Consider the following 26,909-nt stretch of genomic DNA (forward strand, 5'->3'; position numbering starts at 1 on the left):
AGACCTTCTTGTCTCTGATATCCCAGATTTGCTCCTTCTAGGTCCTGATCACCCACCAAGGCATTTCCACTGCATGAGTCTCTGTGTATCCTGGCTATGAACCCCCCTCTCTTACAAAGGAGATGGCTGGGTACACCGCCTGGACCCCTGCGCAACTGGGATGGTTTCCATCCCACTCGATCTCCTAACACCCTCCCCTTCCTCCCACAGGGGGTTGAGGTGATGCATCGCTCCTTTGTTGACTTGTACCAACACTGAACATCCCCGTGTGAACAAAGCTTGGGGTTTTCCTCTGTCATCTGGCCACAGGGGACTTCCCCTATGTGTGAGCTGACAGAATGGAACTCGTGCAGCAGTGGAAGGTGACAGGGAGCCTGAGTGGCCTATCTGTGCCCCTTCCTTGTCCCTTCTGGGCCTGTCAAGCTCGATCCTGGATATACCACTTCCATCTTGTGCTAGACTGAAGCTGGCTTTGCCTGATCCTATGTCCTGGTGAGTGGGACGTTCCTCATTTAACGTGGGGAGTTCTTGCTGCATAGTTACTTGATGCTCTACAGCCAGATGCTTCATCTCTACCAGGGCCCAGCTGGACCCAGGAGCTAATTTCCTACTACGGATGGTGTGGTCTTGCTCCAGAAACCAGGAAGCGTGCCTGCATGTCTCCTATTGGATTTCCAGTATCATGGGATCTTCTGGGTCGTATGGCCCAGGTAGCGGGGCTGCTTATCCCACAGCTTATACAGCTCTGCTGCAGAGCCCTTTCTTATTCTAGGCCACTGAAAACCCCTAGCCTGCCCCAGCACTTAGTATGGGTTGGTTGCTAAAACCCTGCACGGCAGTGAGGGAAGCTTTATAAGGAAGGGGAAAGAGCAAAGCCAGGCGTGGGCAGGTAAAGCCTTACCTTGAGCCCGGCTCCGTTGGAGTGCAGAGGGCACTCTGGAGCTTAAACTGTATCCCGAGTCCACTCCTTGTACCCTGAGTCAAACAAATACAGGCCCTGAAGGTGGGGCATTGGCTCAGTCAGGCAGGAAGGAGTCTGGGGAGAAGGTCCCAAGCCTCAGCTGCTAGGAATCCCTTGCAGCAGCTGGGGTGGGTGTATCACGGGGAAAAAGGGATCTGGGTAGGGGCCCCCTGGCAGAGCTCCTCATTACAATTTGAGAGATACAGGAAGGAGAATTAGGGATAAAAGAGAACTTGATAAAGTTTATATACTAAAAGATTTTATACTTGTGGAACTACAAGTGTTTAAGTGTATAAACTTTATACTTAATGAAGAAGCTTTACACACATTCCTCTTAAAAGCAATATAAAGCTTTTTTTCTTTGCTGTAAGGAAGGCTTTTATGTTTATGTATTTGGACTTGTTAGCCCTTCCTTTGAGGTTTAACTAGAAAGGCTTCCCCTACTCCAAGGCTCTAGTTGAATTTTCTTATGTTTTTCTTCCAATACTTTCATGTATTTTGAATTAAAGTTTCTCATGTTTTTCTTTATGAATTGAATTTATAAATTGAATATTCTCATGTTTTTCTTCTGGTCCATTTACATCTTCTATTTATTTGAAGTTTGTTTTACTGTTGTGTAAGGTATCTAGTTTGTTTTCCTATTGTCCCAATTCCATTAATTAAAAATCCCATCTTTCTACCACTTTGCTGCAGAGCCCTTTCTTACTCTGGGCCACTGAAAACTCCCAGCCTTCCACCCACTCTACAAATAGGTTGGTTGATTAATACTGAAATAAAAGCCAGTTAGATTTATAAATGGACTTTTATACACTTGCTCTAAAAATTTTATACAGGAGTTAAGATCTAAGGTCCATGATAATTTAAGTCAACCTTAGAAAGAATGCATTGATGACTTTTCCACCAGACATTGAGAAAACTAGAGGCTTATCAATTTTGTTGATCTCCTTTGCTGCTTCCTCTGGTTTTGAGCATTTTTTATGATTCCATTTTATCTCCTCTGTTAGCATTATATTGATTTTTTCCTACTGTTTTCCTCTTTTCGTTTTATTGATTTCTATTCTATTTTTTACTCTTTCTTTACTTGTGCTTTTACTTTAGGCTTAAATTGCTCTTCTTGTTTCTGGTTTCTTACGGTGGAAGCTTAGGTTGTTGTCTTGAGAGCTTTCTTCTTTTCTAATTGATAACTTTTAATGATGTAAATTTCCCTGCCTACATTTTGGTAAGTTGTATTTTCATTTTCACTTAGTTCAAAAGATGTTTCATGTTTAAGTTTCTCTTGAGACAGGTTATTTAGAAATATGTTGTTTAATTTCCACCTATTTGTGGGCTTTCCAGATAGTTTTCTGTTACTGGTTTCGAGTTTAATTCCACTTCGGTCAGAGTACATATTTTGTATGGTTTCCATTTTTGTAAATTTGATGTGGTATCTTTTATGGCTTGGTATGTGGTCTCTCTTGGTGGATGTTCCAGATGACCTTGAGAAGAATGTATATTTTGCTGTTGTTGGATGGCATATTTTATACATGTCAGTTAGGTCCACTGATAGTGCTGTATCCTTATTGATGTTCTACTTGCTTTATCTATGCACTACTGATTGAGGGGTATTGAAGCCTCTAACTATAATAGTAGATTTAAAATTTCTCCTTTCAGTTCTATCAGTTTTTGCCTTATATATTTTGACTCTCTGTTGTTAGATGTATACACATTTAAAATTGTTACATCTTCAGAGAGAACTGACCCCTTTATCATTAAGTAATGCTTCTCTCTATCCCTGATAAACTCCCTTGTTCTGAAGTCTGCTTTGTCTGAAGTTCATATAACTACTCCAGCTTTCTTTTGATTAGTAGTATTATGGTGTATCTTTCTTCATCCCTTTACTTTTAACCTGAGTCTTTATATTTAATATATAAATTATATATGTAATATATAGTTGAGTCCTGGTTTTTTAATCTACTATGACAATCTCTGTCTTTTAATTGGTGTATTTAATCATTCACATTTAAAGTGATTATTTATGTAGATGAATTAAGGATTTCTACTGTTGCATTTGTTCTTTGTTTCTTTTTTTCCCCTCTTTTTCTGCCTTCTCTGGTTTTAATTGAACATTTTATGATTCTGTTTGGTCTCCCCACTTATCATATTGATTATACATCAAAAATTTTTTTAACAGTTGCTCTCAAGTTTACAATATGTAGTTTTAACTAATCTAAGTCCACTCTGAAGTAAACCATATAGTGTTGTGTGGCCTGCAGGTACCTTATAACAGAGTATCACCAATTCTTTCCTCCTATTCTCTGTGGCATTGCTGTTATTCATTCCACTAATCTACACGCTATAACCATATAATACATTGATGCTATTATTCCTTTAAGCACATAATTATCTTTTAGGTCAATTAAATAATAAAAATAAAAAGTTTTGTTGTACCTTCATTTATTCCTAACATTATTCCTTTCTTTATATAGATCCAAATTCAGACCTATATAGCATTCTTCTTCTCTCTGAAGAACTCCTTTTAACATTTCTTGCTTATAAGATAGGTTTACTGGTGATGAATTCCTTCAGTTTTTGTTTGTGTGAGAAAGTCTTTCTTTCTCCTTTACTTTTGAGGGATAATTTTGCTGGATATAGAGTTCTAGGTTGGTAGTTTTTTTCCTTGAACACTTTACATATTTAAATTCCACATTCTTCTTTCTCACATAGTTTGTAATGAAAGCACCCTGAAATTCTTATCCTTGTTCCTTTAGCTGTAAGGTGTTTTTGTTCTTTGGCTTCTTTAAAGATTTTTCTTTAAAGATTGTCTCTTTTTTTTGTCTTTGATTTTTCTGTAGTTAGCATATGATATATGTGTGTGTGTACGTGTGTGTTTGGTATTTATCCTGCTGTTGTTCTCTGAGCCTTCTGAATCTGTGGTTTGGTGTTTGTCATTAATTTTGGAAAGTTCTCAGCCATTATTACTTGGAATATTTCTTCTGCTTTCTACTCTCTTTCTTTAGGTTCTGGTATTCCAGTTATGCCTATGATACACATTTGAAATTGCCCCAGAGTTCTTGGATGTCTTTTCCCCCATCGTTTCCTCTTTCCATTTCAATTTGGGAACTTTCCATTGACTCATCTTTAATTTCATTGATTCTTTCCTTGGCTGTGTCTAGTCTACTAATGAGCCCATTAAAGGCATTCATTTCTGTTATGGTGCTTTTGAGTTCTAACTTTTTTTTGATTCTTTCTTAGAGTTTCCATCTCTCTGTTTACATTACTCTGATGGGTGTTTTCCAACACCACCAACTGAGTTGGGAAGACTACCACACTCACAACACTTCTGACACCAGATGTGTGGGGGTTTTTTCCCCACACAAAGCAATTTTCCAGTTCTCAGTGGACACTGACCAGGTGTCTTATAAATTAACACAGTTCTGACGCTATCTACCTGGAGATAGCATCTGATCCTACAGGTTATGGACTCCGTCCCATAAGACTGCCCCCACTGCAGATGCCAATTGTAAGCACAGGTTGTCACCTGTGTTTCTGACCAACTGGCTTGACACTGCAGCTTCCCATGACTCCTTTTTCCAGTTTGATTAATTTGCTAGAATGGCTCACAGAAATCAGAGAAACATTTACTTACATTTATAAGTTTATTTTAAAGGATACAGATGAATAGCCAGGAGAAGAGGTCCATAGGGTAGAGCTGGGAAGGGTCTCGAGTGCAGGAGCCTCTGTGCCCATGGAACTGGGGGTGCCCATCCTCCAGCCATGGGGATGCATTCACCAACATGGAAGCTTTCTGAAGGCTGTCCTTTGGGTTTCATGGAGGCTTCATTACATAGGCATGATTGATTACATCATTGGCCATTGGTGACTGATTCAACCTCTGGTCCCTCTTCCCTCCCCAAAGGCTTCCCAGGCAACCAGCTTGCACCCTTACGGGCTTTCCAAAAGTCCCCTCATTAATATAAACTCAGGTGTGGGTGAAAGGAACTTGTCAGATGAACAATAGGGCACCCATTTCATCTTTATCACTCTTATCACTTAGGAATCGTGAGGGTTTTAGGAGCTCTGTGCCAGAAACGGGGAAGAGGAATATATATATCCCAATATAAGTCACAGTATCACACTTATGTGCATGTTTGTGCATGTTATCTACTTTTTCCATTAGAGTCCTTAATATATTAATCATAGTTATTTTAAATTCCTTGCCCAATAATTTGAACATCTGTGTCATATCTGAGTCTGGTTTCGATAATAACTTTGTCTCTTTAGACTGTTTTTTCTTGCTTTTTGGCATGCTTTGTAATTTTTGGTTGAAAGCCAAGCATGTTTTATTGGGTTATGGGAACTGGGGTAAATAGGCTTTTGGTGTGAGGGTTGATGTTAATCTATTTAGGGGCTGGGCTATATTTAATGTTTACTGTAGCTCTAAGTGCCAGAGGTTTCAAATCCCTCCACGGCCCTTGTTTCTGTCTCCCCTCTGGTCTTTGGGTTGCCCTAAGTATTTCTCTTTAGAGAGAGAGCTTGTATGTTGCAGTGTTTTCAGCTATAATCCACTGTTATTACACTGGAGCTCTGTTGGTGTGCAGTAAGGTGTGGGGAGAAGTGTAGCAGTCTACAGACTTCTGACTGAACCTCACCTTCTAGGGGACCTGTTTCTCAGAGCTGTAATCTTCCTAAATGTTTTCCAGGAGTGTAGCTTTTTCCCTGTCCGTCTTCGTTCCCTGGCTGCAGTGTTCCCAATCCACTTCCTGGAAGCTCTGGCCCGACTTGACTACTTTCTCCTCTTAGGTGAGACAGCAGAGCTGGAAGCGGGTAGAATGACCTTCGTCCTGCTGAGATAAGGCTTTGGCAAAGTTCTTTCCCCTGGAGAGTGCTTTGTGTGGGGAAGGCCCTGGGCTTCCTTCACAATGATCCCTCTTCCCCAGAGCCAGGAAGGGATCTTTCTCAGACCTTCACTGTGAGAACCTGCTAGGATGCCCAGAGGTAAAGCCCACGTGAGTGTGAGGGCCCTTAACACTTTGATTCCCAAGAGTTTCTCACTGTCATATTAGTTCATCCTCAGCCTCTAGCAATTTGTCAGAATTGCCATTTAAGTGTTCCGACCACTTTATAGCTCCAGTGGTTTCTGCTCCAGGTAAGTAGCTCTTGGCTCCATCTCTCTGAACCAACTTCTCCAGAGCCTGCAGTGGTGGTTTGCCCTCAGTTTTCTTCTTCTTCTTTTTTTTAATGTTAATTTCTTTTTATTGGGAGGTTTAAATCATTAAACTAGTGACCTCATCCATATTTTGCAGCAAGATAATAAACCGCATGCAGCTATAATCACATTTAACCCCAAAACTACACAGAATTTGGTATAAAAGATTCCATTATATATTTTATTATTTTTTCTTAAAAATTTTCATTGAAGTATAGTTGATTTACAATGTTGTGTTAGTTTCAGGTGTACAGCAAAGTGATTCAGTTTTATATATATGTAATATATATATAAATTAAATATATATATATATATTTTTTCAGATTATTTTCCCTTATAGGTTATTACAAAATACTGAGTATAGTTCCCTGTGCTGTACAGTAGGTTTTGCCCTCAGTTTTCTGATGGGTCAAAGAAAAGTAATTTATTTTCAGTTTATCCAGATTTTGTTGTTTAAGATAGGAATGATGACTTCATGTCAGAAATGAAACCTGACATTTAGAAGACGAAACCCAACGTTCGGAAGATGAAACCTGAAACCAGAAGTTGGCATTTATCAGCTAGTCCTGCGTGCTTATATTTAGCACTGTCTTTTAGAAGATAAACGTCCTTACCCTCCGTGTTTACAGCTTTGTGGCTTCAGCCAAAATTTTAAGATGTCAAGAAAATGTTCCATTTAATATCCTGTAACATATATTAAATATTTGCATACCTAGTACATAGTACTTTGCAAAGTGACTGAAATGTAATTTTTTGAAAGGAAGAAAGGAAGAGATAGAGAGACAGAGAAGTTAGAAAGGAGGAAGTCAGAAGGAAAGAGAGAACAAATAGGAACCATAAGGAGAAAGAGAATTAAGATCCAAAGTTTATCCAAAATTATATCAACATAAGTGGCCTACGTATACTGAATAGTAACATGAATAAAAATCAAAGTAGAACATTATATTTTCTTTTTTTTTGGTATACTCCCAAAGGCAGCCAAATTCTTTTAGATAACAAAGAATTAAAATATTTATTCTATAAAAATCCATAGCTCCAGGACTTCCCTGGTGGCGCAGTGTTTAAGAATCCGCCTACCAATGCAGGGGACACGAGTTTGAGCCCTGGTCCGGGAAGATCCCACATGCCGCGGAGCAACTAAGCCAGTGCGCCACAACTACTGAGCCTGAGCTCTAGAGCCCGTGAGCCACAACTACTGAGCCCGTGTGCCACGACTACTGAAGCCCACGTGCCTAGAGCCTGAGCTCTGCAACGAGAAGCCACTGCAATGAGAAGCCCGCGCACCACAATGAAAAGTAGCCCCCGCTCGCCACAACTAGAGAAAGCCTATGTGCAGCAGTGAAGACCCAACGCAGCCAAAAATAAATAAATAAATTTATATATATAAAAAATCCATAGCTCTAAATAAATACTGAAATACCCTTAACAAACAGGTTAAAAAATGTCAACGGAAATGTGTTATAAAGAGATTTCAATGAGTCTGGTACCAGACTCATTGCTACAAACTAGAAGTTTAAGGTCAGAGTTTACATAGGGGACATAGTAGAAACTGATGTTTATTGAGTGTTGGTATGTACCAGACCCTACATTAGGCATTTTATCACTGTCAACTCATTTAATCCTTGTAGCAGTCAAAAGAATTACAGCCATTTGCAGAATTGGAAAAGGGTTTCAGAAAGTTCAAGTCACTTGACCTAAGTTGCATAGCTAAACTGATTCAAAACCTCTTCTATGACTTGGTAGCGCTTGTGGCCAAGATTACTAATGCCCATTTTCCCACATTTAGAAATCTCTGCTGTTATTAGATGGAGTCATGGCTGCTGTAATCAAAGCTACAATCCCCAGTCTCACTTGCATCTAATAATGTTTGAAGAGAGTGTTATGTGGCTGTTTCTAGAAATATCCTTTAAAGGCAAATTGGTGCCTATGTCATTTTCATCCTTACCCTTCCTACATTTGCTGCCTGGAAGGTTCTATGATGGCTGCCATCTTGGTGGTGATGGTGGTGGCCACACTGCAGGGATGGCCGAGTGAGGAGCTGTCCGTAGCCCAGGTCCCTGGAAATTCATAGAGCAGAACCAGCAGAGAAGGTATCATCCACTCACCTCTGGACTTTCACACAACAGAGAGAACACACTCATAGTTCCTACCTCACTGTTATTTACGATCATTATTATAGCTGAACATCATTTTAAAATTAATATAGAACTCAGTACCTTGTCGAGCAGTGCTGCATATGGCAGAAATGAAAATATGAGGTGTAAGTTCAAGTTCTCAGGTGGGAGGTGGCAAGGGTTCATAATCGTACAGACTAGAAACCTGGTGATCTGTGTTTGGCAGTGGAAACATTTAGTTCAAACTGACCTTACTCTACCTTGAAAGCTCTGTCACCTGGTGAGGGAGATTGTAGCATGAAGGGAAAAGGTAAGACAAATTCAGAATCTTGCTATGACTTGGATGTTTCTGCTGCTTTAAGTGGAGTCTCCCAGAGTTGAACCCAGGCTGGAGAGCACCCGTGTGCAAACGGAGGTGTGAGGGAATAAAAGTCTGTCCCAGGAGGCCCTCTCTACCTACAATCTAGAGCCTCAGATGGTTGAAACAGCCAACACCTTCTGTGTCTGATGAGAAGCCCTTGGAAGGGTGGATTCCAGACAATGGCCTTAGCAGAGTAAGACTGTGGTCCTAAGCCTTTTTCCAGCACCTTCCACTAAAGGTTGTTTGCCAGACATGGTATGCAGCACCGTAGCAATCATCAAGTGATAGGTTTTTCCCCTAAAGCTATGCTTCAGATGGTCCCAAGAGAGTCTTTACTAGATGGGGAGGGACACGGGGAGAGAGAGAGGCAGAGCATAGATGCCAGTAGCAGAGCAGAGCCAGGACAGAGCAAAGTTCTGGACTTCGCAAGACATGCGGTGAGTGGGAAGGGCTTTGAGGCGGAGTGGGTCTGTGGGTTCCATCTGATAAGAGGATACATAGATATTTAGGGAAGCAGACTGTGACAGAACTGTAAGTTGACACCAACACCTGTTTTTATCCTTTTCTACAGTGATATAACCCCTGATCTATAGCTGGTTCATTCAGGGCCAAACGGGGACCACACTTAGCATCCATGGCAGGCTGGTTTAGTCATGTGACTAATTCTGGCTGATAGGATGTGGTGTTTGAAGCCCTGACTCCTAGTGTGATGATATTTGGAGATGGAGCCTTGGGGAGGTAACTAGGGTCATTCGGTCATGAGGGTTGAGCCCTCGTGATAGGGTTAGTGCCCTTATAGGAAGAGGGAGAGCATGATCTCCCTCTCCATGGCCACACATGGAAGAAAGGCCATGTGAGAACACAGTGGGAAGAGGGCTGACCGCAAGCCAGGAAGAGCCCTCACGAGAAACTGAACCAGCTGGCACCTTGATCTTGCCCTTCCCAGCCTTCAAAACTGTGAGAAAAATAAACGTTTGTTGTTTAAGCCCCCCAGTCTGTGGTATTTTGTCATGGCAGCCTGAGCTAACTAATACAACATCACAATGTAAAAACCAAGCCCCCAAAACCTCCCCAAACCACGGTCACACGTGTTCCCCAGCCAAACTCCTTCTAATAGCAAGCGTTCTTCCTCATTCTTGAGCAGCGCGCCCACTACAGGATGATGCCATCCGGAGGGCAGCGTGCCCACTTCTGGGGACAGCCCTTGTTTTCCAGCCTTTCCAGTCTTAAGGCCTCCTGAGGTGTTGGGCTCTTGATCGTGGCTTCATTAGGATTAAATTTCAGATGGAAGCTGCTGGGAAACACACGCTGAGGACACTTGCTCCTCAGTGGTGTTAAATCAGCTTGTTATTTGTTACCCTCTAGAATCCTCTAATTTACATGTGGTCTCTTCTCCCGTGAACGCTTCAAATAAATCTGAATTCACTTAGACAATCGTACGGGTACTGTAAAACCACAATTAAATTTCAGGCCTTTGTAGTCGTCCAGCCAAGATGCACTCCAATTAGAAATAATTGCTGTTAACGCTGTTACGATGTGGTACGGCCCACTCTGCCCCAGACCTTTGTTCTACAAAATCCCCTGAGAGTCTCTTCTTTATTCTTCAACTAAATAGATAGGCGCCTAGAATATACGCTTTTGGAATTGTAATACAGGAGCAATATTGTGCCTCTCTCTTAATTAACCTTGTTAACCAAGGATTTGGAACATGAGTTGGTTGGCGTAAGCGGGCCTTTGATCCTCTGAATGCACGTCTCTGGTTGAGGAGGAAATAAAACGCTTTTTCTTCTTCGGCGTACGCCAAATACCTTTATGATTCTGGCTTAATGAAATAACGTGTGTAAAGCGCTCAGCTTCGTGCCAGGCGCGTTAATATGAGCTATCGTTTTTAGGATCACAAAAGGAGTTTTTAAAAGGCTTTCTGAAGGGACAGGAAATACAGGGGCGGAGCTGTCGGAGCCATGCAGGAAGCTCAAGAGAAATCAGTCCACAATGAATCCCAGACGCCGCATTCCCTGAGACGGTTGCTCCTCTAAGAGAATCTTACCCCCAAGATACTCAAACTCTCATTTCTTTTGACTCTCACAGGGTCTTCCGGGATACTTCTCATCCCTTCCCACGCGCCACCAAAGGATGGGAAGAGACAAAGGCTGCTCTTTCTCTTGCAAGGTAGGTGCTCCCACCAGCCTGGGAAGGAGCTCCAGGGATACGGTAATTAACGTGTTTCTCTTAATCGTGCTTTTATAGTTAATCTCCAAAGCGTGAAAACAGTTGGCCAGTTGATTAAACTGTAAGCATACAATAGATCTGAAATGAAGGCAGCCCTGAGGAATGCAAATGGATAAAATTTTTCATTCTGTGATAAAAATACCTCACAACGACCCCAACTTGAAATACTAAATGAAGCACTTGAAATTACCCACATGAATATGATTTCTGGCTTAATAGGGAACAGGTCATCTAACTCAGTAGAATATCATTTCTTCAGGGTAAGAAGCAACCATTCTTGAATCTCTTCTAGGAAAGAAATGTGACCCTATTTAGAGTGTGGTCTAGAATCACTGCCCCTCGGGTCACCCAGGGAATGTGCAGGAAGGCTCCCTGACACAGTGGCCCTGGTGCACCCTCACCAGGATACCCAGGGCTAGAAGCAAGCATTTGTGTGGCTACTGTGCAGAGGGGGACATGGGAGGCTGGCCTTTCTACACCAGGCGGCACAGTTTCAACAAGGCCAGGGCTGAGAGCAGGGCAAGGGGGAATCCAGAGCTCTGTGTCCTCTGGAGAGAGGGCACCCAGTTCAGCACTCACCCATCAGCCCTCATCTCCGCTGCCCAGCGCGGGCTCAGCCACAGCCAGCCCCATTTGAGCCACCTCCCCAAAGACCAAAGCGAAAGGCAGTTCACGAGAGAGAGGATTATCTCACTTTCACATCTGTTGCAAGCAAATGACAAAAATGGGCTGTTTTTTTTTTGTTTGTTTGTTTTTAATTTAAAAAACTCAACAGAAAAGCAGTACACAACATTATTTTCAAAGGCATTGGTTGAAAATACTAGTCCGGACAGCAGACGAAGAACTTGTGGTTTCCAGATACATTCGGTCGGACAAACACTTCTTCATTGAAACAGACATTGCGTAGCTTTGGGTATCAGGTGACATCAGCCAGAGTTGGTCTTTAGTCTTTCTTCTTATGGCCACAGAAGCCATCCATTGCATTAAAGACACCCATATACTCAGCCAAAAGCATTCCAAGCTTGAGGGGCAAGAAACTAAAGAGAACACAAGAGTGAACTTTCCCGGTTATAATTCACGAAAGCATCTTTACTGGCTCCGCTGAAAAGCAGGGCCACTGACTTGTTGCAGAAGTCATTCACACACGCCCACCTGAATGTCCCTGCCTCATGGTCACTCGGGGCTTGTCCACCACGTGGGAGGACACTGGCCCAGGGTCTCTGGATCTCTCCTTGCTTTATTTACACTATTCAGCCTCCAGGGCCTCACTACACTCTGTAACGATGGACAGGAAGCCGTGAAGTCCTGTGGAGTCGTGAGCCTGGCTTGCATCCCAGTTCTGTCACCCGCAGTGTCACTGGCCTCTGGAGACTCAGTTCCTTCCACTGTCAAAAGAGGTCATCGCTCTTTCTTTCTGGGACCACTGGGAGGATTAGATGCAATAGCTCCTCCGAGCTTTGGCGTGACCCAACTAAGACTGTTCATCTTCTCCACCCTGCTCACCCCTCCTGACACTCTGACCCCGTCCATCCAGATGTTCACACAGCAGGGCGAGGAGAGGCACAGCAAACAAACTGGAGACTTGTCCTGGGAGTGAGGTGAAGAAAAGGGCCCCTCCGAGGGCAGCCCAAGATATCCAGGTGGCTCCTGCCCTCCCCGGCTTCTGGCCTCTGGTCAAATGTTACCCTTCTCCATGAGACGCCCGTGCGGACCTTACTGACAATTCAGTCCTGCCGTGCTCTCTTCCACCTCTTGCTCTGGGATCACCTTCTCCTGCTTTGTATTTCCTTCATAGCACTGAGGACCACCCAGAATATCTTTCTTTTACTTTACTTTCTTGTTTGTTTGTTCCCTCCACCAGCCCCCTGAGAAGAGAATCTCCAGTGAGAGCAGGGACTCTTGTCTCTCTTGTTCTTTGCTGTAACCCAGATCCTGGGATGGCCAACAGAGCACGGCACACACACTAGCCACTCTACTGATGATTGAATAGATATTTGAAGGAGTGTGTGATGTGGTTCCCTGTCACTGAACTTCTTCAGGTTTCCAAAGCCTTCTCAGGACCTATGCAGATAGCTCCCCAACTGGGCCCAGAACTAACAGCCTATGAAAGTAAACGTAACCTCCATTTTCTGACTCATGGGAAGCACCGCAAGTATGCAAATTTGAGATTGTGTCAGCAAATGGGAACAATCGAGGGATCAAAATCCATTCATTTAACAGGTAGTTTTTAAGTGGCTCCCCTCTGTAGGACCTGGAGTCATTTGTTGATACGATTGACACATTACAGAAGTAATAGAAGCAGATACTGTTACCTTTTTAAAAACACTATGAAGTATATAAACCTTGGCATATATAAGTACGATTTTTCTTGCAGGATAGCATCTACTATCTTCCTGACTGCATATTCTGGTTCCAGAATCGGTAACAGAGAAGGACAGCTAGGGGGTCAAAAAAAAAAAAAAGCCGTATATTAAGAAATTAATAAAAGCAATTCTTAAAAATAGGATAAAACAGTTGTAAGACATTATCATTTATTTGCTTCTTTCCCTGCCAGATTTGATCTTTTTCTATACTTACTTCCTTATTACCTACCTGGCAAATAATAGCATAACTAGGATTCGAAATGGAAAATGATTCTAATTAATACACTGATGTTACAATATGCACATATGTGAAACCATATTAAATGAATGGTCTAAATGTTGTAAAGCGAGTCTTTGAGAAATCACTGCTGGGACTTCCCTGGGAGTCCGGTGGTTAAGACTCCACGCTCCCAATGCAGGGGGCCCAGGTTTGATCCCTGATCAGGGAACTAGATCCCACATGCGCGCCGCAACTAAGACCCGGCGCAGCCAAATACATAAATAAATGAATATTTAACAAAAATAACAAAAAAAGAAAGAAAAGAAAACTACCTGCCTGTCATCTCATGAGTGCAGACTGGGTATTTATGCCCCTTCAACAATTTCTGGTCCTTCTGTGGAATCAGGGAGAAGGCAGGATGGAGTCAGGTGGCAGAAAGGGGGTGCGATGGGAGTGCCGAGGAGATGGGGGAGGAGGTCTGGGCCACAGGGTGGCTGCAACTTGGATACAGCCTTGATAACCCATTGCTTATTAAACCCAGTATCTTAAACACAACTGCATTTGAGGAAGGAAATTCTGAAACCATTTATAAATCAGGCTGCATGCTGGAAAAATCTTTTTAAACAACTTTAGAAAACAGATAGAACAAAATAAAATGGATGGCTAATCATTTTTCAAAACATAGTTTCTTTGAAATCAGAGGACATGCTTACCCAGTAGTACAGCCGTCAAACATTCCAGTGTTTATAAAAAATGGGCACACAATAGTGGTTTTGATCCCGTTTTGTTTCTTGGCAAATGTTTCCATAAATACCGATTCAGCAAATCCAAAGGCTGCAAATTTACTTGCACAATAATCTGAAAAAAGACAAACGATGCTAACGTATAGCGTAAAGTTTTTAAATGTCATTACATTAAGGTTTCCTCGTAACATGAATATCAGCAGAGAATGGGACGGCAATTTCAGAGTCCTTATTCTGTATGATCTTGGTCTGCTCCACCTGGAAGGGGCCAGGAGTGAGCGGGAAGGACCACGGTCACCTCAAGGTCAGATTACAATGACCACGTGGATTCGCGGAGAAGCAGGGCTGCGGGGAGCCTCCTGAGGGGCGGGTCACACAGCCGGCCTTTACTCCCGTGTTAGTGATGGTCAGACACTCTGCCAGCCATGACACGCGGCACAAGATGTGCATCCTGTCCCTGTCCCTGTCCCAAAGAACTGCAGCCCAGTCGGGGCAGGAAGACACACAAAAGGAGAAATAAAATAATAGGTCAAGTGGGAGTCTGGGCAGTGGAGATCAGTGTGGGCCATGATACTCAGATCAAATTTTCTTCCAACTCTAATTCTTCCACTTCCAGAAAAAAAACAAAGGACTCTGTCCCTTCCGCCTCAACTGCTCAAGTTATCTTCAAGTGCAGGGGGAGGGGAAACTGGTATTTGTGTCAGTTTTGAGCTCTCTGTCCTCAGGTACACTCACTTCAAGTAAACACCTGAATATTCAATTTACTAAATGGAAACGTGGGGAGAAGAGGAGTTTAGGTGGACTTATCCTTTCCTCTGCCTCACACGATGCACACCTCCTGGCTTCGGTGGGAAGCAGCTCCTCCAGCTGGCAAGATCCAGGCTACACGTGCCAGGTGTGGGCTGGTGGGGGCCCGCTGCTGCCCAAGACAGTGGGAAAGCCAACAGAAGAAGGGGCCGGGGGGGGTGTCCTGAGCCGCTTCTGGGATCATCTGAGTCGTTTGGTAGAAATGCAGCTCTCTGAGCTCCTCGACCCGCGAGATGAAGAGGTGTGGGTACGGCCCAGGGCCAGGGAATCTGCATTCTAAATAGCATATCTGAGGTTCTGACACAGGGGAGCCACCACTCACACTGTGGGAACTCAAAAGGCTTACACTTGTTCCTAAGGGGAGCACGGGTGGGAGAGACGTCCGTCTGAAGACAGAGATGTTGTGTCCAAGAAAAGGATTAAGACGAGCTGTAAATACACTTGTATGATTTCAAGACCCGTGATTTCTCAGATGTACGACAGAGGTAATAATAACACCTGATGAATTCTAAGGAGGACAGAGGAAGGGAAATCCAGGGTACAGGGAGATGTGTACAGACTGCTAATATTTTGGGTGATGGGTGGTTCCGGAAACCTATCCACGTAGCTGAGACGTACTTGCTGAGACTAGTGTTGTGAACCTTCCACCACACTACTCAGCTCCAAAGCACTAGGCAGGGCCCAGTCAGCCAGCTGGGCCGTCCACTACTGAGTGCTGCAGTTAGGGTTCCGGTGGGTGAGCCTCCAAGAGGGACAGGACTTCCGCTCCTCCTAGAACCAGCTCCCCAGTGGGCCGCCTTCACCGAAGATCTTGGCGTACGTCTTTGTCCCCTCCCCACCGCTAATGTCAAGTCAGTTGCCAGGGAAATGGAAGTCACAACAAGTTCCTGCAAGTCTCCAACCAATGGAAAAGCAAAGAGGTTAATTTTAGGTTTCCTGGGGTGAAGACATTTTCTCTAAACTCACGGCTAGGGGAGATCACTTAATGGAAACTTAGGAGGGGTGAGAGTCCTCCTGGTATCATCCTGATAACAGTGCCGGGTGAGCTTTGGGGGACGGTGACTATGCTGATCACTTGTGTAAGAAATTTATCAGTAGGGTCTCTCTCTTTCTCTCTTTTTAAACCCAAGGGATTGCCTAAGACCTAACGCTTCCGAAGTGCACAGTTCAACTTCGTGTACGTATAAACTGCTGGGTGATTTGGCCGGACCGTGAAGTTCTCAACCACTTACCTTACTTGAATATCCCTCTTCATCTATTATCCTTCATTATGAGTGCATAAGGTCAGTGCTGATTATTCAGAGCTATTACTCAAGTTAAAGTTACAAGAAACTTTGCAATTGTGAAATATCACATTTCTCTTACCGGCCAGTCCATTTACTCCAATTAATCCAGCTGAACTCGAAATGCAAACCAAATGTCCATGGTCGTTAGCGATCATCGCAGGTAGAAAGGCTTTATAAGTCTAAGAAGATCAAGGTGAAATGTTTAACATTTGATGCCACATTTTATATTTTTTCCAGATGTTTATAAGATCACTGTGATTGAAAAAAAAATTAAGCTCAAAAAAATACCTGAAGGCACTGGGATATTCAAACTTAACCGTCTGGGAAATAACCATCTTAACTGGTTTAACCTGTATCGATGCTTTCCTGATGGCAATTCCAATATTATTAAAAATAACTTATTCAGACGTATATTTTGCTCATGTTTGACTTTTAAAAACACAGTATTAAGACAATAATTGAAGCAGTATAGGAAACTCTTAGTTGTGGCAGCCACGACCCACAAACCAATAAGAACACTCAAGGATATGATTATTTCAACTCATGGTGCCTTTTTTCCTCCCTGGGCTTATAGCTGAATTTCAAATTTTTCTGAACATTGTTCACAGGACATGCGACTGCTGGCTTCAGTTTAAAAATATCACTTTATTTTTAAACTCATCTATACTTCTCTGAATAATGGTTTCTTATTTTTATTCCATGTCATAAAGGAGAATATCTGTTAGACAGGAGACACACACTGTGTCTCAGTATGTATTATATAGAATACCTTCACCTTTCCTGTGGGACCTGGGAAAAAAAGCTAAAAGAGAAATAAACTTTGGGACATGTATTCTGCAACAAAGGAACAATGAATCAAATATGGATAGTTGCATATTTATATGAAATAAATTTATATTCGTATTTTCAAATAGGAATAATATGAATAAATATGAGAAAAGGGATCTCTAATAAAAGTCAAACAACCTTTGTTCGTCTGCATCTCGCTGAGTTTCAGAGAGAAACTAACAGAGAGAGAGAGAAGTGGAAAGTCAAAGAGGCACCAACAGCTCAGCGTGACCCACGGCATCCTGAGTTCCGATGGTCCATGGTGATGGGCATCACTGCTCCGTGGGACACGCCCCTTGGAAGCACGGTCACCACGAGCTCTCTGACCCTCAGCAGTCACGTGCCTACTCCGGGCAGGTGCTCAAAGGGCGTTTGCGAACCCGCCTGGGAAGAGTGTACAGAGTGTGAGGACTCGAGGGCATGACAGGAGCCAGGGAAATACCAGCAGCTCAGGAGCAACTAGCAGGGGAGAGAGAAAGAGGAGACCAGGATGGGGACACGGACAGCGGTGGGGAAGGAACACAACGCCCCGGGGGTGGACACTTAGGAGACGACGCCCTCACATTCATGCTGACCGTACCTTCTAACCTCTGTCTCGAGAAGGAGCGGGGCATTTGCAACAAGACAACATCAATCCCGTGCAGTCGTTCCTGAAGGAACTCGGTGGCCCCTTAGCTCGGAATCTTTCCATCTTTCTCCCCAAAACTATACGGAACGCTGAAACTACCACCAGCAGCGTTACATTTTTGGTGAAACCAGGGGACACAAAACCTACAAACTCCAAATGGCATGTGAAGGCTGTCACAGGAGAGCTGGGCAGGAGCCCCTGAGGTTGGCGTGGGGAGAAAGGAGGGGGTCTCTGAAATGTCTGGCAAACTCTCACTCCCCGATGGAGAGAGCTGGTCTGGGGGACGGGCTGTGGGCAAGAGCCGGGTGCGGGGGCAGAACGAGGGCACGTGTGTGGCTGGGGAAGCTGACGTGACTGGTCTTTGCAAAAGCCAGGAAGACGCAGCCTGAATGTGGGCACGTCGCCTTGGAAGTCAGGGCTGTGCCTCAATGTTCAAGGCCCCTAGTCACCAGGTGGGACTGGTGGGAACTCTCCTTTCCCTGGTTAGGTACCGAGTAAGGTGACCATGCGTCTTGGTTTGCCCCGAACAGACCTGATTGATGCTTGCTTGTTAATTACGCCTCCTTTCACTTCAAGAGAGTTCTAGCCAGGAACTCTCTTAGGCAAACGATAAGGTCACCTGGTCATGTCTAAGCACGGTCACTTTTAACTTCTATGGTCCCTTGTCTCACTGCTGTTTTAAGGCTTCTTCATGAGGTGCCTGGGATAGTACCTGACACAAGTTGGCCTTCAGTTCATGATTATGACAGGAGGAGAGGACAGTTGTGTCTTTGTAGGATTCTCTGAGCAGAGGCGCTGGGAGGTGTAGGTTAAGTTGGATCTGGAGAGGACAGCTCAAGCTAGAATTAAGAAGTCTGTGCTTTATTTATAGACCAATACTACTGTAAGAGAACATGAGGAAGGCACTTTAAGATGACAGAGTAGGGGCTTCCCTGGTGGCACAGTGGTTGAGAGTCCGCCTGCCGAGGTATGGGACACGGGTTCGTGCCCCGGTCCGGGAAGATCCTACATGCCGCGGAGCGGCTGGGCCCGTGAGCCATGGCCGCTGAGCCTGCGCGTCTGGAGCCTGTGCTCCGCAACGAGAGAGGACACAACAGTGAGAGGCCCACGTACCGCAAAAAAAAAAAAAGGTAAAATGACAGAGTAACTTTATATTTATAATGAGAAGAAAAAATAATTACCCATAAATGTGCTTTGAAATTCACATCGAAAGACTTTTCCATAAGCTCATCCGGGCAGTCGAGGAACTTTTTGCCTGTTACGATTCCGGCATTGTTGATGAGGATTGAAACGTCGCCAACTTCTTTCTTAACCTGAATTGAATAAGGAGAACAGCATCACCAGTGCAGTGCAGGCAGACCTCGGAGATACTTCGGGTTCGGTTCCAGACCTCCGCAAAAAAGCAAATACCGCAATAAAGCGGGGTCACACGAATTTTTCGGTTTCCCAGTGCATATACAAGTTATGTTTACACTATACTGTAGCCTATTAAGTGTGCAATAGCATTATGTCTTAGAGACAAGTTGCCTTAATTAAATTTTTTTTTTTTTGCTAAAAATACTAACCATCACCTGAGCCTTCAGTGAATTATCGTAGTAACAAAGATCACTGATTGCAGATTACCAGAACAGACATAATAATGATGAAAAAGTGTGAAATACTGTGAGAATTACCAAAATGTGACCCCGAGACATGAAGTGAGCAAATGTTGGAAAGATGGTGCCAACACTGTTGCTCAAGGCAGGGCTGCCACAAACCTTCAATCTGTTAAAAACCTTCAGATGGAAAAAAAAAAACACAGTACCTTTGAAGTGCAATGAAATGAGGTATGCCTGTAATTCCTTACATCATCCAGGTTCACTTCCCCATAGTTTTATATGCTTCCTGTCCTTGTTAACTCAGACTGAGTTCATGTGCTCTAAAAACAAAGTATGTTTATCTCCTTTGCAGAGTTTATGGCGCACCAGAAATCTAGGTCTGATGCCTCTCTACTCATGCTCCTCCCGTCCTATGATGGTTCCAACACTGCAATGCTACTTTCCTTCTACAGGTAGAGCTGCTCTTATACTCAGTGGTCCTATGTTAAATGACGTATAAGCAGCACCCCATTTTAATTAATGCAGTGGCACACCAGGCATGACAGCCATGCCACATAAATCACGACCTGGCCCGCACAGCGATGGGGGCGGGCGGTGGGGGAAACGGAGGGTTTACGATATTCACATGCATAGTTGAAACACACTGTTGAGCTCAGAACCCGTCCGTCCTGTTCTCACCAGCTGGCTGGTTCCCTTCTCCCCAACACAGACTTTCAGGTGTAAGATCTGTGAAAGGAGGATCAGAGGGGGCCCCGTCTGCTGCTGTCACACTGGCCAGAGTAGGTGTCAATAACCTTCAGGAATAAAAATTCTGGGAGCGCCGCTGGAGCCTTCCCCTTAGAGCAGACCTTCAGCATGTGACCCAGGCCCTTTGTCAGAAATGAGCAACAGGATTTTCTAGGCTTGACGACAGGGGATGCGGCTGTCCCTCTGCCTTTGTGTTTTGAATTTCATTCCTGTAATGTGTCGCACAGCAGGGGCCCTGTCCCCCGCGAATCAGAGGGCGCCACTGGTTGCAGCACCACTTACATCTCTAGCTCTGTGTGTTGTGTGCACACGTGTGGGTGTGCACGTATGGGGGTGAACCTGCCTATGAGAATGGTGCAGCTGGGCACAGGGAGGCGGTACTACTGAAGCCAGGCGGATGCTGCCACCTTCCCCATCTGCTGTTGCAGAAGGCCCGGGTCCCAGCAAGGAGGCTGACGTGCTGGGTATCCACCAGCCAATGAGATCCACAGCCTGGGGGGATGCAATCGAGAAGTTTCCGGATCTGAAAGTTTGCCCCTTGTTTACTCCTTTTTATGGGAAAAAAATCTCTGGTCCCTATCGTCTATCAAGAACAAGAAGTGGAAATGGTTGCTTTATAGTATCAATATCTTAAGGTCTTTTGTGTTTAAATATGAACCAGTCACTGCTTAAGAGTGGCTGGAGACGTCAGTCATAGCCAGCGGAAGTCAATGTGCCGGGCCATTGGCGCTCCAAGTGCAAAGAGCTTACTCTGCGAGGGTGACCAGAGCAAACACCCCTGCGCTTTGAAGGGTGGTCCCTGCACAAGCCCATGCCAGTTTGTTAGGTCTGGATCCCCAGACTCTGCTGGGCAGCCTGCGACTGATGACGGTGGTGGTCACGGACGTATAAAATGTAAAGACAAACTTAAAACAAAAGAAACTCACTGGCCAGGGATCTGCGCTAGGGAGTGAGGTGAGAAGCCGCAAGGGGATCCGGGTTCGAGCCGACAAGCTGTGCAGGAACTTCCCACAGGCCGGTCTGCTTCCTTCCTTCTCGCTGAACTGGGGAATTCTGAGAGCCGCAGAGAGTGATGTGTGGAGCGCTCGTGCCGGTGAGCGGGATTTCCCTGAAATCCTTCTCAGGGAAAAGAGGCGGCCACCAAACAGGTGCGTGCCTCCATGAGCTAAGAACGCCCGTACCGCTGGCCTGCCGGAGCTCGGGTTTCCTGAAAGCGTTCTTTCTAAGTGCATCTGTGTCACTGCCAGAGCAGCAGCTGCAGTTGAGTCTTTAGGATGAATATTCTGATTTTCATAGGACCACTTAAGAGAAATACACGTAAATGGAAAGCACTGATGGGGGCAGGGGGGACAGCTGGACTTACGATGAGGCTAGATATGGGTTCACATCCTGGCTTGGTCCCATGCTAGCTCTGTGACCCCAAACAGGTTATTTAATAGCCCTGTTTCTCAGTTTCTTTAGCCTCAAAGAAGGGTGCTACGGCCCATCTCTCGCACGGTAATGGGGGCCAGCACAGCCAGCACACGCGCTGGTTAGAGTGCATTCTTCAGAGTTAGAAGACTCAAGTCCCAGCTGTAGCTCTGCTACTTATTACCTGTGTTTCTCAGGTAAGCGACTCACCTGCCCTAAGTTTCCATTTTCTTATGTGTGATGTGGAGATAATAAGAGGCCTGACTTTACAGGATTGTGATATAACTCACACAGGGTGCTAAGCACGGTGTATTGCACGCAGTGAGAACTCCAAAATCCTAATTCCCACTCTCCAATATTTTTTAAAGTAAAGGGATGCGGGAGAGGTACATCAGCACTGAGGAAGGCGAACAGACAAAGAAACTGACGGATGTCAAAGAATTTACGTAGCGGTCTCACTACCCGTAGGAAACAGCAAGCACCCAAGATGTACCTGATCGGCCACTCTATACACTTCCTCCTTCCGGCTGCAATCACAGGTATACGCATAAACCGCTGTGGCTCCAGCTTCCTGAGCCATCTTGCAGGTCTCCTCATTCCCCTCCTGGCTGACATCCCAGAGAACAAGCACCGATCCCAGGCGGGCAAATTTGAGGGCTAAGAGCCTTCCAAGTCCACTCCCAGAGCCTGTTATAAGTACGATTTCACCAGCAACATTCTTCTGTGGCCTTGGGATTATGGCAAAAACCAGAACCTCCAGAAGGGCAAACACTGATTTTCCCAAGAAAACGAAAAACGTCTTGACTGAGTTCAGGTTGGGCGCCATGTTCTGGCTGACACCTGTAAAGCAAGAGAGACTCACGTGAGGACCTCGGTATCCATTCCCTCCGAGCTTGCTTACTCCACGGAGCTCACACTTTCTGCAACAGTGAAAGAAACCAAGAAGCGTGATGTAAACATCTCTCCTGGCAGCAGACTCTCAACTTAGAAAGGGGAGGGAACCCACAGGGACCATCTCGGCCAACCTGCCTTCATAGCAGCAAGGTCATCGCTATCCGCACACCTGCTAAGCATTACACGGGACAGAAATGTTCAGTAATCAGGAACTGTACACGTGCCCAGATTTAACCCAAAGGAGAAGTTCACTGTTTCTCATAGTTAACCTGTCTTCATAATAATCACAGGTCCTGACTATTCACGGGCAAAGCCTTGACCATGTGGTGTTTATGACGTAACTGCTCCCTTCTGGTTTTATTTTTACCTCCGTTTAGGTTTCTTATTTGCACTGTTTTCTTATTTGCGCTGTCGTTCTTTAAAATCTGAGATTCAAGAGGAAAATGTAAGGAGGGGAATAACCAGACGTTCGAAAGCTTTCCCCCGGACTTGCTGTCAGCACACCGTACCCCTTCCCCACGCTCTGAGGCCCGCACGCCAGATCACTTACCACTCGGCCCTGTGATTGTAGGATATCGGTGGGAGATGGGTGGGCCCTGCCCCTGCCTAGCTGTGGAACCTGGGGCGGCCCACGAAGGCCCTCTGGGCCTCGGTCTCCGCACCTCTACTGGTCCTGTGGCCTCGGGTGGTTTTGCAGATGGGATGAAAATGTCTGCGGTGCATGTGACCACAGTGCTGGCCAGCAGTAAGTGCTTTACGATGTTACCTTGTTTCTCAGACCCACAGGAAGGCACTCAGTAGGTCTGCTGAATGAATAAAAGGCCTCCCTTTGACAAACGCATACAAGGCTCAGTGTTTCCATCCTATCAGTTACTCACACTTCAGTGAGAATGAGTGTATAAGATGCTTCACTAACAACCAGCTGAGAAAGAAGGGAAGGTCTTATTTCCTCCGGGATGAGGAGAGAAGGGGCAAACTGCTGTGGGTGGAAGGCTTCCCTGAATGGAGTGGTCACCTGAGAGCAGGGATGAGGACAGAAGATGGACATCATTAGTGAGGTGAAGCGGTTCTTCACTTGCTTTGCAGCTTGGCTGGGGACAGACTAATTCTCACAGATTCACCTACGGGACGGCTTAAAGCATGGTCAGACCCTTAGGAAATTGTGACTTAAATTGTTGTTTCTTGGCTCTTTCTACAGATGGGACTGAGGACCAGAAGAGTATGTGTGTGGTGTAGCCAGGGTCCCTGTGCTAGTTCGTGCAGGCCAGGTGAGTTCATTATCATGTTTACTGAGCACCGGCCCCGGGCAGGTAAGATGCTGGTCCCTGGGGCTGAAGGGGTGGGCAGCCTCCCACAATCTCTGCCCTGGTGAGATGCCTCTCTCCTCAGTGTCTCCAGCACCACAAGGGTGGCCGGAAGCCTCACCACTGTGCTGGCTGACATGAAAGTTACCGGATTCTAGACTTCGGTGTTCTGCTGTCTCAGTGCCGGCGTGATGCAAGCCCTAAAACAAGCCCCTTGTTAATCCCTGTCCTGGCAGATTCTTCCTAGGTTCTCCAGAGCCTAGCATCCTGAGGTCTCCGTCATTTGGGGTTTAGGGTGTCTGCTGGGTACCTGCACAGGTAGCGAGGTCTAGAGATTAAGGTTTGGGTTGGAATTCGGGATCTGCCACTGACCTCTCAGCATCCTTGCTAAAAACTGTTGCATCTCTTCTGCCTCAGTTTCCTCATCTAAATAGCGGGATTCTACGGGTACATGCCAACATTTATGAAGTAGGGAAGGTGTGCAAGTTAAATGAGGTTAATACAGGTATTAAGGAAAGGAGGATAGTATGGTCACTACTACCCCGTAGGAAACTTCTGAGCAGACTGGGGAAAAACAAAGAAGGGGGCAGCCCTCTCCAGGAGGTAGAAGAGGGCGTGCTGTGGGATCTCAGCCCCCGCCAGGTTATGCACCCCTCCACCCCCCGCCCCCCATAACGCGGAAGCCAGGCACATGAGAGCAAAGTAAATAATAGCTAGGGCTGTGATTGGTGTTCCTGCTAGCAATGTGAACTTCGGATCCTCATCCATACCAAAGAAAGAGGGTTACAGCATGCAGACGATGTACCCAGGCAAACGTCTGGTTCTGTTTTAGTATAAAGTTTAGCAAGTCAGGGAGCATGTGCATTACATTTAATCAGGCTGAAGGCGTCTTTGGTGTCTCCATCCCATGGCTTTTACCCCCTTAGTCCAAAAGCTGAGCTAACTTGGTGCAGCCTAAACAGGTGACTTCCGCTTCCCCGGCCAGGGCGCGGCCGCAAGTCGGCCCTGGTGCCGGGGGGGGGGGGGGGGGGGGGGGGGGGGCGGAATGGGGTGAATGCGGGAGGATGGCTGGGGAGGGGCAGGCAGATGCACAGAGCAGCGGGGAGCAGGGCACCTGGTCAGAATGCCCCGAAGGTGACGAGGCGACCAGGGATCAAACCCCGCGCTGCTCCGGGATGGGGCGGGAGGCCACCAGCTCACTCCTCGGGGGCTCGCGGCGCTCCCCCGCGCTCGTCCCCGCCGCCCAGGCTCCCGGGCTGCGCCGTCTCGAGCCCCCGCTCCGCCTTGACCTTAACGCCGCCAGCGGGCCTCGGCTACTCACCCGGGATGCGCTGCCCTCGCTGCGACCGACTGGCCGGCCTGCTCCGCCACGGGCCTCGCGTCACTGGTTCTCAGCCTCGCGAGGTTCCGGGTTTATCCCCGCGCCGCCGGAGACAAAGTCCAAGGGCGGGACGGCCACGCCCGCGCGGGGGTGGGGCGCCCGGGGACCCCGCCCGCCGTGTGGGCACGCGGTCTTTTTTTTTTCCCAGGCAGCCGCGTGCAGGAGCTGGAGATTCTGTCGCGGGGACCCATCGCGCACCTGGATTCCGAGCAGGAGAATCACCAGGGGATGTTTAAACATTGCGATGCCCAAGCTGCACCCGGGATTATTAAGTCAGAATTGCCGGCTTGGCAGGAGGCCCTGGTACGAGCGATTAAAAAGCTCCCCAAGTTGGGGATTGGCTATATTTAAAATGCATACCCAACAAGGACCTACTGTAGAACTCTGCTCAGTGTTATGTGGCAGCCTGGATGCGAGGGGAGTTTGGGGGAGAGCGGATACATGTATACGTATGGCCGGGTCGCTTTGCTGTGCACCTGAAACTCTCACAACAGGTAATCGGCTCTACTCCCACATAAAATAAAAAGTTTAAAGAAAAAAAAAAAAGCTCCCTAGGTGTTTTTAAAGCACAGCTGGAGGTTGGGACCCCCGTAGAAGAGAACCAGGGGGCGGCAGAGGCGGAGTCCCTGCAGGAGGGGGCCAAGTCCAGCCTCTGAAGCCTGCAGTGCGGGGCACAGATACCAGTTCGGGTCAAAGTGTGACTCCTCCGCTTGGGATCAAGGTCTACAGCTTCGCTGGCCCGGACTTTGGCGTGTGGGCCTGGGGGAGGCGGGTGGGGGCGGAGCTAGCTGGGGGCCGAGGAGAAGCGGAAGAAGTTTGTTCTGACTAGATCAGGTTGGGAAAAAGAAAGCCAGCAGTGCTTCTGATCCAACCGCTGTTTATTGAACGTCTTCTCTGTGTGCAAATATGCAGAAGACATAGCAGTGCTACATCTGTCAGGGGAAAAAAAGAAAAAAAAAAAGAAAAACATCGGTTAAGAACCTTAGCTAATCATTTAATATGAGTCACCACTGAAATGACTGAGGTTGGAGTTTGATGGGTGGCGTGAGGAGAAGAAACATCCAGTTACAGGGTGCTGAAAGAAAAACTGGGAGTCGGGACAAGATTGCCTTTGGAGTTCAGCCAGGGTTGAGCAGCAGGTCCAGGTGTGCTGAACACGCAGAGGAGAGCTGGTTAGCCAACGTATATCTGGGACAGACCTGGGTATGTGAGGAACTGCACCTTTGTTCTTTATTCGACTGTGAGAAGAGCCAGGTAGGCTGTATAAGCCTGGAGAACGGGGCAGGTGTGTTCATTGGTTTCAAGTCAGCGAACATCACCCGAGGACACGTGCCGTGGGGGGCCTCTGCATGGCTGGGGGAACCGCAAAGTCTTTTTTTGGGGGGGGTGGTGAGACACAGTCAGGAAGTGCACACCTGCAGATGATATAGACATGCAGGGTGCTGCCCCGGGTGCATGGAAGAGGGGCACCTGCAGCCTAGATGAGGAGAGGTAGCTGGGAAGAGCCTTCCCCACTCGGGGACAGAATGGGTCAAGGTGCGGGGGGGGCACTCAGCAGGGAGTGAGAAGTTGGGTGATGGACACCAGGCCACACAGCCCACCTGCAAGAGGTCAGATCGGGGGACGTCGGAAAACGGCAGCCTTATGTCATCTTCATGGTTTCTCTGAGAAAAATCCTAGGCGGTCTTTCTTCTTTCTGGTGAGAAGTTCACAGCAGACCTCAAGAAAGAAGTCTCCAGCAGTATTAGAAAGCTCGTTGAAACAAAACCGGAATGTAACGCAGTGGGGCTCCACTGATGATGCAGTTCAGGGAACTAGAGGCCCCGCCTTTGGAGAAGGCCTCAGTCTGA

General features: G+C 46.2%; 1 protein-coding gene across 1 annotated transcript; it reads right to left on the reverse strand.

The window, feature by feature from the left end:
• Positions 1-11,589: 11,589 nt before the first annotated feature.
• On the reverse strand, positions 11,590-25,104 carry SDR16C5 (short chain dehydrogenase/reductase family 16C member 5). Its single transcript, XM_060035396.1, has 7 exons — positions 25,000-25,104; positions 21,974-22,320; positions 18,907-19,038; positions 16,349-16,448; positions 14,147-14,291; positions 13,163-13,288; positions 11,590-11,887 (listed from the first exon to the last, which is right to left on the reverse strand). Exons 2-7 carry the CDS (start codon positions 22,304-22,306, stop codon positions 11,794-11,796), a joined length of 930 nt encoding a protein of 309 aa, XP_059891379.1. The 5' UTR covers positions 22,307-22,320; positions 25,000-25,104; the 3' UTR covers positions 11,590-11,793.
• Between the last annotated feature and the right edge of the window lie 1,805 nt (positions 25,105-26,909).

Source organism: Delphinus delphis, chromosome 17 (assembly GCF_949987515.2).
Source record: "Delphinus delphis chromosome 17, mDelDel1.2, whole genome shotgun sequence".
NCBI classification, from domain to species: domain Eukaryota; kingdom Metazoa; phylum Chordata; class Mammalia; order Artiodactyla; family Delphinidae; genus Delphinus; species Delphinus delphis.